Here is a 14,104-nt window from a genome sequence, read left to right as displayed (position 1 = left end):
ATAAATCGATTAGCATATCGATTGATTGATATCCATTGATATTGATAATAAAATAATAAAATAAAATAAATATTTAATAACAATTGATGATAATAATAATAATAATAATAATAATAATAATAATAATAATAATAATTATAATTATAATATAAAGATAATAATATTAAAATGATGATGGTAATAATAAATATATAAATCACAATAGTTAGAAATAATTATGCAATTTTTTTTACAGTAATATACAATATTATACGAGTATAATGTTAGTTATTTGCTATACTACCTGTGTGATAATATTACGATATGATATTTACACAGTCTTCGAGCAACTAATGAGCTCTACTCTACACTAAACACTAAATAATATTATACACAATAATGGATTTAATATGATATATTTTACAATGATCATTAGAAGGCATACCATATGATTTACCTGTACAGCTATACGTATAATAATTAATATAATACATAAACATTGTTCGAGAGTAAACAAACTTGGGATTAAGTTAAATACGATTAAAACTAAACCAATATGATTTTTCACATAATATTATAATATAGCTTTATATAAAATAGACTAAAGTGTTTATAAATACATATTATAGAATATTTCGGTTTAGAAAGATTAGAACAGGAACATAATGCAGCAATGCGTCCTCTCAGAATGTTATGGTTAGCGTTGACCTAGGCGGAACGCGTTTCTAATCGAGCATTAAGGCATTACGCTAATGACTAGATTTTTTTTCTACTAATATTTTTCTTTTACTTTGATGAGCAGACGATATATTTTACAGGCGATCGAAGCTACTGGACATCAAGATCTCATTTTAACTACAATGTTTATGTGGTTCGGGGACATTGAGAGACACGGGGCTCAAAAACATTTATTATAATATTATAATGCACTGCTGCGTTATGAGCCGATGTTATGTTAGGTATCGGTTACACGGATACAATCGAGACGGATACGCGGCTGTATCTGTGTAACGAATACTACTAATTTAAACATGAATAAAGTAAAAAATTAAAACTAAACGCTTTAAAATATAAGTGTATGGACAAATATCATAATAGATAACACGTGTTTACAAGTTGTATATTTATTAAGTGAGTGGTTGAAGGAGCGAGGGCGGAATAGTAGTGGTAAGGCGATTTTTAAACGATTTTCTACTAAATAAGAACAAACGCGAGTTTTTTTCTATAAACAATTAAATTATTTAAATTAAAATATTGGTTTTGGCCATCTCAAAAAATATAACAGTGCATTTGAAGAATGGTTGTCCCACGAACACGGATCGCACACGTTTCCGTCGAGTTATTCTAAGCTTAAAACGTGGGTGGATAAATGATTTAAAAGAACACAATAGCAGCAGGTAGTAAAATAAAAATAAAAATAGTAGTAATAAAAATAAATAATAAATAATTATACAAAACAATAAACAGGCGTTTTCGGGTGTTCCACGACAACAAGAAAAGTAAAATACAAATATTATAATATATGTACAGATCAGTCTTATATGAGATGGCCATTTAGTCTTTAATTTACACATTATATCACTTTCTATTAAAAAAACAAAAAAAATACAATGATATATAACACAAGTAAAACTCATAAGACGTAAAAAAATGTATATAATATGTGAATAATAATAATAATAATAAGAATAAATTAGTTTTAAGATTAATATTTCTTTTTTTTATACTTCAATACATTAAAACAGGAAAAAAAGTTAAAATATCAAATCAACGATTCCACTAGATTACAGTGTTTGATTTATAACTGTTTATTATATTATTTTTTTTCAATAAAAAAGTTTGTCAGTTCGTTGATGTAATATTCTATTTTTAAAAAAATGTGATGATGAATAAATATTTTTTTCGAGTATGCCTAATCTAAAACAATAAATAGAAGTACCTATATAAAAATTCAAAAATTGTATAAAAACAAACGTATACATTTCATTTTTCTTAACATTAATCGGTTATTTACACGCGGTCATGCACGTCGACTAATAATGATATTTTTGGGTGGGCAACAAACTGCAGTTCTCACTGCACAACTTTGTCGTTTTGTTGCAGTTTTTTTTTTTCGAAATTAAAAAAAAAATTTCCCACAATCTGCAAAACACAAATACAAAATAATATACATGATTTATACAACACGTTATGTATTTTTAAGAATGTCACGCGGGTCGGTGGGCGCTGGTAAAAAATGGTTCGCTAAGCTTGACCTACACACGCACGCAAATGGACGGGACGCGACAAAAATAGATAGACAAGGTCGATTTGAACTTCGAGAAGCGCGCTACCGGAAAGTGCACTGGCCATTATGCATTGATAAGAACACAAAAGCTAAAACATGAACACCTATACCAATATTCCTACTGTGTACCTAGGTATAACGGTAACCTTCAAAAATGGTATACTCGAGAATATATATAATATTATTACATTTAACATTAATATTATGTTCCTTGAACTTTGAGACCCGATTAGAAGAAGCTTAAACGAATATGATTATATCGCTAATTTACAAGCGGTTCTGTATACTATTTGCAAATGGTTTTAAATCAGTAGTACCCACGAGCATCGTTTTATCACAACGATTCACAAAGTCAATTAAAAAATAAGTATTATAATTAATATAGTGAAATGGATACAATGTCGATATTATGTCTTATGAAAGAATATAATGATATATTATATTCATGACATTTAAATGATCGCTATTGACTCTATTAGAAATCTGATCACTTGGCATGGACCAATTATAAAATCAATTATCATAATATCATTATTATTATTGTAGCTATTATTTAATTCTGACGCTGCAAATAGATTGTTCGGATGATTTTAGATGAAATTTTTTAATCACAATATTATATGCCTAATGCCTATACATTCGTTAATATACCTACCTAAGGTAACGGCAAATACAGATTGTAACTTTTTGACGATAAATAAGCGTCTCGATGAACTATTACCTAATTAATCGATTAAAACAAATAATTAACTCATCTTGGCTGATGCAACTATCGATAATAATTAAGTTGTTTTCAATATCATCTGCAAAATCACCATCGCAATTCGTTAAAACCTTCAGAGAAGCAAAGGAACTGAAATCATTGAAACGTGAGAAATGTACAAATTCGCATTGCTAAATAGTCGAATATCAGATGATATGGCCAATAACCATGAACTTTTGGGTCATAGTTATATACAATTATACAATGTGTGTATAAAGCGATTTATTTTTAATTGACTTTAAATTTTTCTTTTGTCACTACGGCACGCCCATATATGACGCGGTGTGTGTGCATTTTGGCGCCAAAAAACCGAATGAAATAGTTATGAAAATCTGGTTCCAAGTTGGCCCGGGTTTGAAATACTGCAGCAGCGCAGATGTCAAAACAAGCGAGCTTACGATTATATCGTTTTAATTGCCACGTCGAAATTAAATAATTGCCCGTACAATCCCTATCAGAATATAAATTACCCATATAGGTACACTCCTTTCCGATAGCATTGTTACCTATTGCCTTTCACAGTAGGATAATATAGCATTAACCCGTTATAGGTATATAACCTAGCCATTTTTACGATTATTCGTTTCACATCATGCTATAAATAAAAATAGATGTTCTATTTAGACTGTCTTACTATATGCATGTGATATTATTTGTTTTCGAGTAAATAAACGGTAAGACTTGTGTCAGTTGTTAGTTGTATACTCTCTCCCTCTCTCGACTACCCGGAGTGATTTATATCACATTTTTTTTTTCATATATATAATGTACAGGATGATTCACCAAGCATGACCCTTCACAGTTTAATTTGATCATGAATTTATTCGAATTCTGATTTCTGGTATTCTTAAATATACTTAAAAACCATATTATTTTCAAATTCTTTAGATTTTTTATACTACTTAAAGTAAAAAATAGAGAACCACCTTGTACGTATTTCAATATAATCGAAGTGATATTTTTTAACAGTGAACGCACTCCATTAGTGAGTACCTAATCCGTATATTGATTACATGTGAACGATGAAGGTTAAAAAATGGAAAAAAAAACACTGATATAATATCGCAAGATATCTCGAGAACTTTGTAAAACGAAAATTCAACTAAAAAATGAGATAAGGTAATACCTATCGTTTACGAACGGTGTTAAAAACGCAAGGCCTAGCTGTTACAACAGATATAATAAATTATAATAAAATATGAGCTTACATTTTGGACAGGCGGAGTTTGGTGGACGGCGGGCGGCGGAGGGCTCGTTCACCAGTACGCGGAAGCGTCGTTTTTCTGATCGCGCCAACCGGACCACGAGTTCTGCCTGGACTGGGCGCCGAAGTAGTGGACGGGCTGCTTCGGATGGTGATCGAAGTCGGCGACCAAGACGGGTGACAGGACGGATTGCTGCGGTGGCGACAGCAGCGGGGCGCCGTTGGACGGGCTGCCCACGGACAGGCAATAGTTGAGTCCGTCGTTGTTGTCCCAACACTCGAACTCGGCGCTCTTGTAGCACACGGCGAACTCCATGGACCCAGAGTGGACGGGCAGTGGCAGTTGGAACGAGAACGTGTCGTAGATGGCCGCGACGCCTGGCGCGGGACCGGAGGTCAAACACGAACCGTTCGCGGCCGCGTTCACCATCGCGTTGTTCTGCACGTACGTGCACTGCGTGTCTTCGTGACCGGCCCACCGGTCGTGCGTGCACCGGACGAACACGGCCTTGTCGTAGGACAGGTTGCGCACTTTGACCGTGCCCACGATCCGCCTGTCCGGTGACCGGACGATCACGTTCTCCAGCGACACGTTGTCAGTGTCCAGCCGCTTCCGGAAGTCCACGTAGCTGGAAGCCGGCTGCGAGAACCTGAGGTGCCACTGCTGCAGTAGCTGATCCGTAGCTCCCGTTTGCTGCTGCTGGAGGTGTTTGACCACGGACGTTGGCCCAGAGCCGGCAGAATCTGCTTGATAGAACGACGACACCGACGACGACGGCGACGCCGCAGACAACTTGGGTAGGTACGGTCTGACGGTCATCAGTTTCGGCGGCTGGTTTGACGGTTCGTTCATCAATCGCACCTGCGAAAATAAAATTATACTTATAATTAGTCATCCGCAATGTTGATGTAGTCCGTTTTTATAATTTTTGAGTTAAGGTCAAACGGATTACTGTTTTAAGTGTTTCCTATACTTGCAATGTAGATAATATGATAAATTAAATGTTGAAATTGCCGAATGATAAGAACGAACTCGAATGAAAATGAGTTATCTCATTAATATTTGTTTTATTTGCCCAAACAAACGAATGCGTTTAATGTGGGAGAGGGCAGTGGGCCCTGTCGTGGAATGTCCCCCGGGATCCGTTATACGCTAAATATAGTTGTGACATAAAACTTATGAGTAACTTATGCTAATATAATTTTAATGTTGTACTTATAAGTACGTAAGTACGTCATAATAACGTATTATGTTGTACATTATAATTAATAATATACAATTCCTTTGTACTAATAACAAATAAATACTTTTATAAATATATTTATTTATTTTTATTTAATATAGACGGACGCGAGTCCTGAGACATAATAATATTAACACTGTGTGCGAAAAATAATACCATAATACAATAGATATATTTAATATTGTTTTGAATCATTTTTCCCTCCCCTCCAACCAAACAAACCACTGGTTATAACTTATAATATTACAGTGCCTATAACCACTAACCTACTAACACAACAGTCTACCGAGGTAATTTAATGCATTTTACCTATTATATTCAACACCCTAATCACCACGAGCCAGTAAAACAACGAGAATAATATTATATAATATTATATATTATTCTATTAGCTGATTACCAACGATTGTTTTGTAGAGTAAAAATAATTATGTTCGATAAAACGACACGACGATTACGTGCTATTTAAAGAAAATCACGTCTCGTACATGGTTATATATATCACGCTGATTATGCTAACACGCGAGTTTCGGGTCATCGTATTCGACGACACGCAGCATCAGAAATAATATACCGATAGGCGAGCGATAACCTAGAGAAGTTCCAACTTAATAGCAATCGTACAACGCAATCGTAACGTTGTATTAAGTATACCTAACAATGATAACAATATATTATAGGTAATTGGTCACACGTACGTCGAGTGATGTCGGGTAAATCATTTTTAAAAGATGGATATCCGACTTATGTACTTACCACAGGCGCCCGGAGTAAAACTTTTAGGGAACTGGAAAAATTTTCCATCTGGCTAATTAGCATTTTTTTATTTCATATACTATGATAAATTATACTATTTAACAAAATTGTAGGTTAAGTAATTCTAACCTAACTTGAGTATTCATAAGAAAAAAAGGTCACCATGATAAGAAATCTTGTTTAACGCCAATTTAACAAATATTATATTTTATGTGTTAGCAAACTCCTACTATTACTACTATAATAGTCTATAAGTCAAGACACTCGTCACAAAATAAAATACCAATTATAGAGACCTTAATATATAGCAAGAGCGAATCTAGAGTTTCAAATTTCGTTTGGACATGATTAGGTATTTATTTATAAGTACCTAAGCTAAGAACGGTGATCCAATGACACACGTGCCAAAGATGGCCTGCAGTTGGCCCAATTTTAAGGGCGAGTGAAAATGTTATTATTTCATTGTTTAATCTTGTATAATTGCATTTAATAAAAAAAAAATTATACACACACGATATAATTATTTTGACACTCAATATTCGTGTCGGAACAGGAAGTTATACCGGAAGTTGTGAGAGTTTATTTGATATTTCCCGCAAAATTTTGGCACGTGAAAAAGATTCACCATTCCTCATATAGGTACGATCCAAAATCCTTTCTCCCCATTTTTTTTTCAATACAATTGTTAGTATAAAAAAAATTATAAATTTTATTAATTCTTAAACGAAAATACTTTTAATTAATATTATTTTTAATGCCTAATTGATATCAATTTATACTAGACTTATATAGTTTAAGAATTACAAAAAAAAGTATATACTGGCGGTAAAACGGAGAAGTTTGAAAAACTGATTTTAACAAGGTTTAAAATAAACTATAGAAAAACTAATGAAATATTTTCATTCTTTCGAAAGATAAATTATAATCATTTACTATCCTCCATCAAAACGGCTGGATCAGGTAAACAACAAGAAAAAAATGAAACGGGCAGCTACCCACGAATGGTTAATGGTTTTTGGAGAAAATTTGTAAATGTTATATTATAATATATAGGTAGGTACGTACTAACGATAGACACCTAACTATAATATTGTCTAACGAATGTGGGTTTCACTTACTTGAGTCAGTGACAGGCCTCGGTCGTCGGCGAAAACGACTTTCTTTTTCCTCCGGACCGGACTCGACGGTTCGTTTTCGTCCGAAGACGAACTCGAAGACGACGATCCAATACTGCCCTCGGAGTCGGCCCTGATCACCAGGCACGGTCTGCGGGGCTTGCTGGATGACGGCAAGTGGGCCAACATCGGCTGTCTGTCGTCCGACCTGGTCGGCGAGAACGACGACCGTCGCACCGATAACGGCGACGGTTGCTTCTTGTTTACGACCAGCCAGTTCTGATAGAGCACGGACAGATCCTGTGTCGGGCCGCTGTAGATTGGCGGGCTGTGTGCCACCATGACGTCGCAACACTCGGTCAACATGTTGGCGGCTGCAGTGGTGATGACGGCGGACGATCGGCGTGGACTTTGGTACCTATAAGCGAACAAAAACAACAGCGGCGAACACATTTTATTGACGATCTTATGCACAGAAAACGCGTGATTATAATACATCATAATATCGTACATAATATAATATTATAATTTATTACGACACGCATAAAACAATTTTTACAAGTATTAGGATATTGGTCTATAGTGACATATCCGTCGAGGGTACCACATAGGTTCGGAGAGCACAAACACCCTCTATCCAACGCGTATATAATATATATGTTTGGTATCGTGTGCGGAGACCTTAAAGTACACAAAGAGGCCACACATCGATGGCGGGCAGGTACTGCTGCAAATTAACCGCTAAAATGTTAATTTGTTACACCTATATATACAGTCCCGGCAATTCTAGCAAACAGAAAATTCAAAAAAAAAAAATATATTTATAATCATTAACATTTTCACAATACAGTAAATGATAGCAATACCAATAATTAGCGACACCACCAGTTTTAATAATTGGGTGTATATGACGTCTCAATGACGTCCAACAGTAGTGTAAAACCCAAAAAACAAGTCTCCCCGATTGGAACAAGCGAAGCCCCGCGGCCAAACATTCCGTGCAAATTTTCAACCCAATAATGGGTGCAAAAGCTCAAAAGGAAACAATGATTGTATTATAGAGACATCGCCAATTTGAACGAAAACTTAAAAGCAATTTTTAACAGCAAACAAAATGTCGGTGAAATATTTCGGCGAATAATAAATTACGAAAGGAAGTAACTCATTTCAGACGTATCACTCATTCACTCATTGCCACACCAATCGACGCCAATGATTTTTATGTATCATACAATTCATTACTAATAACTAATAAGCAAATATAATATTATTATGCATAAGAAATTAAAATGTCCAATCACTTTTGTTCCCATCACACCAACGTGGCCATGCACTATATTTAAACTTGTATTTAATTTTAATTAGCAATAACAAAAAATAAATTCCGTGCAAAAAATTATCAGAATTTATTGTGTTTAATTTGTTGAGCTAATCTAAAAACAATAATAATGTTATTAATATAGTGCCTTTTCCTAGCAGGTAACAACTCGATGATAACATTTAATAGTATCTCTTGTGCACACATCAGAGTGAATATTCGTCGAACTCGCGACTTAAAGGTCAATATGAAACTATATCATTATCAATACGAAGCAATTACATTTGTGAGGTTGGTATAATAAAACACGCTGATAACTACCAAAATCATAGATAGCTTTATGTGAATATATTTTTATCTGATTGGTTTTTTTTGTGCAGAAAAACGCATCAAATATCTGGGATTTTTTCCATAAACCTAACATCCTACATGCTTTAATGCATTAATACAAGTGATGCTGTGGTGAATGATAATAATCATACTCTCATGTCATGATATATTTATTGATTTATTGGTATTTATGAAAGGTTTACTGGGATAGATTACAATATGAATATTATTCAAATATTTTATGATTTATTACAATAACATAAGTGGCTAATTATACTATTGTTTCCAAAAAAAAAATTACCTATACATTTGACGACACGTTTCTATTACTAAACAAATACATACATAATACGTACATGGTTCTAATTGAGTACCTATACCTATTGACTGCATTATATAAAAGATAACATTTTATCTGTCAGTTTAAGAAACTAGCGTTCAAAACACATTAATTATCACTTGAAAATCCCTGAAAATGCATGACCTAGGTTTTTTGCTGACAGTTAATAATTATAGCTTCATATAATTAAATTATAAGTATGATTAAAATAAATAGAAGGTTTTTTGTGCTTAAGGTACTCGACTAGGTTATACGAATGGTTAAAACATGTTTTTTAAATTAAATAAATGTCGCTTTTGTTGTTAAGCATTGTGTAGAAAATGCTTAAAATAATGTCTTATTAATGTTGACCGTGTTCTAAGGGCCTAAGGTTAAGAATATATACATTAGTATGTTATGTTAAAATATATATGTGCTAAACAATACCATCATCAATACTTGTAGTTAGCTCTATGTTATCACAGACTTGTACTTGTTTTTTTTTATGTAATTCGTAAATTTTTAAAAAATTCATACAAAAAGTAAAAACAAAAGGATTTAAGTTTGGAATTAAAATAATATTTGCATCAAAATATTTGTAAGCCATCAGAAGTTGGAATATGATAAGAGGTTCAAGCAAACGAAACATCCCTTAAAATGTACATGCAATATTGACATGACGTAGATATAAACAAAATTAAAGTAAGTACTTGCAATATTAATAGAAACAACATTAACAGTGATTATGGTTACCGGGTGAAGAAGATGCTTTGCAGATAAAACTAGAGAACTGGAAAATGTTATAATATATTTTATTAATTGCAATAATATTGCTGTCTAATTCTTAAGAGTGGAGTCAGCTTCGAGAAGTCGGAGAGCCGTCACGTCCGCAACCAACGTTCGTGGATCTCCGATGGTGCCTGTTCGTTCTACTCTATCACTATAACCGATACCAGGTGACCACTAACCAGATGACCTGTTGAAAACCGACCACGAACATTTAAAACAACGAAAATACATATCTGAACAATTATACGTCTCTATATATGTGAATATAGGACGGAGGTGGGTTGACGACGACAAGAGGCCCGTTATCTCTCATTGTGTCCGACTCGAGACACAAAGATACGAAAAAAATATATACTTTTCGACCTAAATTATAAATATTGGCCAGTCACGTACTTACATACATATAAGGGTAATGTGCCAAAATTATCAAAAACGACTCTCGTGGCTCCCACTCACGCTAAACAAATCATATCGCCTGCGAGTCCGGGGGGGAAACAGAACAAAAAGTCCCCCTATATAATGTTGCCCTTCGCCAAAAGATCACGGCCGAAAATAAACTCGGACCAGTGCCAGACAATATATTATAAGGTCGAAAGATGACGCGCGTTTATCGACTTCATAGTCGCCTACGTGTGGTATTTCGGCGGTTTCGGGGAGAGTGCACGCATGAGATATGGCAATAAGTATAATATTAATAATAAAACGATAAAAATATATATATCGTAATTGTTTAATTACTGTAAAATTGTTGTCATTATTATTTTATTATAATTCGCCGCCCGTGTCGAACCCAACGATGCCATAAAACCGCGTATAATAATCATCGTCGCGTACCTACATACGACAGACGTGTGACCCAACCTACAGGTGTGCCGAAGATTAAAAACGATATTATGCATGATTGCATGAAGTTTATTTCTAAAATTAAATTATTTTCCCCTTACTGAAATAATCTCGGCCTAATGAAACGGCGGGAATTCCTGCTCACTGCCAGTGGCGGCGGCGACTTCCAACCGAAAACGATAGCGTATAGTATAATATAGGTGGTAATAATATGATTGTGTTGTAACAAACGATTTCAGTGAAAAAAAAAAACCTCAGAAAATAATACTCACTGCTGTATGGTCTCCGTTTCTTCAGTTGGCGCGCGGAGTTTCTGATTGCAATGCAGTTTGAATGATTTTTCGATGTGCAAGTTCAGACGGCAACAGCAATGATAATTACGATATCCGCAGATAGGTTACTGTTGATTTTCTGCTTTCGTCGGAATATTTCATAAAATTAAAATGACGTCGACGTCGACGTGGTGGTAACTCTTGGTGTTTGTGGATGGGTTTGCGAACTCGAAGTCGAAAACAAATTGAAGCTATACAATTCGTTTTGTCCGACAGAAATCTGTTGCGTGAGTTACGAAATCTAATAGTAATAATTTTATGTTGGTCTGTACGTGTTCAAACGAGATCCAGGGGGAAAAAAAATCACAGAAATGCAACTATCATGCATCGGACACTGATAAACCGAACCATAGCGGACGGTCGTCAGATTTTTTTTGTCGGGCGAGTCTCAACAGTCGTTGTGAACTTGCTGGCGTTGCGTTGTGCTACGAAGCGTCGACTGAACGTGCTGTAGTAGATATAGCCTCAGTCGTCGGTCAGCAGGTCCGATAACAGCGATACCACCTCCACCGGCGGCACCGACCAACCGACTCTTCCCACCCATCAGCCCCGCCACGTCAAAACGGCGCCAATTTCCGATCGGACCTTTTAGTGTTACATTAATGATATTATGTACATCACAGCAGCCTTTACCGTTTGGATGTACCTTCGGATCGTGTTATCGACGATTTGGCCGCCGTAGGTGCATAACAATACACGTGACACGCACTGTTATATAATTTGTATACTTTTATTTTGTTATTACGGTTAGTATTATTATTATTATTCCCAACAACGCGAAATCGATGTGTGACGTAATGGTTGCAATTTTTCTTGGTCAAAATCCTGCTGTCGACATATAGCCGTATGCATGATATGAGCGCTTTGGCAAGCTGTAAAATAAATCAGTTTAAAGAACTTCCAGTTAATTATTTCTGAATGTTGAGTGATAACTATTTTTTGGGTATAAATGCTAAGCTATACTATAAAATACATATTTTCAATTTTTTTTTTTTTTAACTGAAAGTTAATACATCGAGTTAGCAAGAAGTGTTTGAAAAAAACGTTTGCTCTCTTTACATTTAAAGTTACGAAAAAGAAACCTGGGATGATAGAATTCTTATTAAAAATGTGGTAGCTCTAAAAAAGTGTTTAAAAACTATTATAGATATTATTAGAACCGGTAGTACGTATGGGTTTTTGATAATAATTTTTGACCAATGGGTTCTGAATACGATAGAACAATCAGATTTAGTTGATCGCACTTAGTTATTTTCTTGCTTCTTTCAGAGGCTTTTTTCAACTTATACACATTACACAAAAAATAACTTTTAAAAAAAACATAGTAATAAAAATATAAAAAATACATTTTTCACACTTTCAAATTAGGTGCCTTAAGTTAACCCTAAGTCCCTTTGAAAGTGTTAAAACACATTTTGGAAAAAAAAATATTGTAATGAGCGTGAGTATAGTACTTAACAATTAACTGCTTTCTTCTCGTTTACATTCTTATTTCAAATCAAATAATATGGGTCCCGTATACAAAAGGCAAATGAAATCTTTGTTTTTTATTTTCACTATTACTGTAGTGTACCTAGGGCAATACAATTATGAACCTGTCACCATTCTTGTGACAAAATGATTATTCGAATTCAAACAAAACCTAAAACACGCATAGGTAAAATAATTATTAGAAGTCAAACAACAACTAAAATCTTTAATGTATAAAATGTATTTCTCAACAAGTCTCAACCGAATATAGATGCAAAGTGATTCACCAAGAAAACTAGCACTATTTTTTTCTTCACTAATACAGTTAATCAAAATCTGATTTTTGAACAAGGGTAAGCTTATGAGTTATGACGATAGAGTATTCATTAAAAACATAGTATACACAGAAGAATTGACTTTCAATCATTACAATCGTTGCTAATATTATTATTATTATTAATTGTTAGTTGCATTAGTATTTATAATTAATGGTGATAGCTTAAATTAAGCATTTAGCTTAGATTTATTTATACATTATTTTTCATGTCATAATGTCTCTCAACAATACACCTTAAATATCAAAAATACACGAATATAATGATAGAAAGAAAGCGTATTCATAAACAAATTGCTGCTTTGGAGAAAGATGGTGTATTTTCTGAACAAATAATTATTGAAATTATTGACAGTTAATAGAAGTAGTTAAAATAGTTAGAATAATTTCTACTTGAACTTGAAACAATTCAATTTTTATTTTTTATTTTAATACAACCAAAAATAAAATAAAATATTAAATTATGTATAAATAGATTACAAACATTAAATTGTATAGTTTTTTTTGCTAGTATTTCGACAACTTCAGAACGATACTAGTATTTATAAATACATAATATAAATGATATACATACATTGGTTACAAAATGATAAGGTACCTACATCATTTATTGAACATTTTTAAGTTAAAAAAATCAATTTTGATGATTACCGGGTTAAATGGATGACGTCACGCGAGACGCTGACATCCAGACAAATTAGATTAGAAGAACGTACAACAAATAGTGCGAGATTTGAGTTAAGTAGCTAACCTAAATTTAGGGTTGCAATATATTGTGAAAGTTTTAATTCAAAAAATCGTTTTGAAGGGTTTCACTTGGAAATTCCGAAAGTGGACTAGTAAAGTTTCGCAAAATATGGATGAAGATTTTGAGTAGGTAGGGATACGAAAGTGGGTGGCCAACTTCACGTTCGTTAGACACATCCGACAAAATACGAAAATAGAACATTTAATGAAAATTACTTGTTAACAACTAATAATAATAGTTACTGTCAAGCGAATACAAATAGAAAGCTATTTT

General features: G+C 33.8%; 1 protein-coding gene across 2 annotated transcripts; it reads right to left on the bottom strand.

The window, feature by feature from the left end:
• Window positions 1–392: 392 nt before the first annotated feature.
• On the bottom strand, window positions 393–11,750 carry LOC111030684 (protein phosphatase 1 regulatory subunit 3B-like). Of its 2 annotated transcripts, none has more exons than XM_022310320.1 (4): window positions 11,220–11,750; window positions 7,352–10,291; window positions 4,238–5,095; window positions 393–2,121 (listed from the first exon to the last, which is right to left on the bottom strand). In XM_022310320.1, the coding sequence occupies exons 2-3, from the start codon at window positions 7,859–7,861 to the stop codon at window positions 4,286–4,288; spliced, it is 1,320 nt and encodes a 439-aa protein (XP_022166012.1). In that variant the 5' UTR covers window positions 7,862–10,291; window positions 11,220–11,750; the 3' UTR covers window positions 393–2,121; window positions 4,238–4,285. The 2 variants fall into 2 exon arrangements, with proteins under 2 accessions (XP_022166012.1, XP_022166013.1); XM_022310321.1 differs by having other exon boundaries at window positions 7,352–7,766.
• Between the last annotated feature and the right edge of the window lie 2,354 nt (window positions 11,751–14,104).

The sequence above is a fragment of the Myzus persicae genome, unplaced genomic scaffold, assembly GCF_001856785.1.
Source record: "Myzus persicae strain clone G006 unplaced genomic scaffold, MPER_G0061.0, whole genome shotgun sequence".
NCBI lineage: Eukaryota > Metazoa > Arthropoda > Insecta > Hemiptera > Aphididae > Myzus > Myzus persicae.
This window is presented reverse-complemented; position numbering and strand designations above follow the sequence as displayed.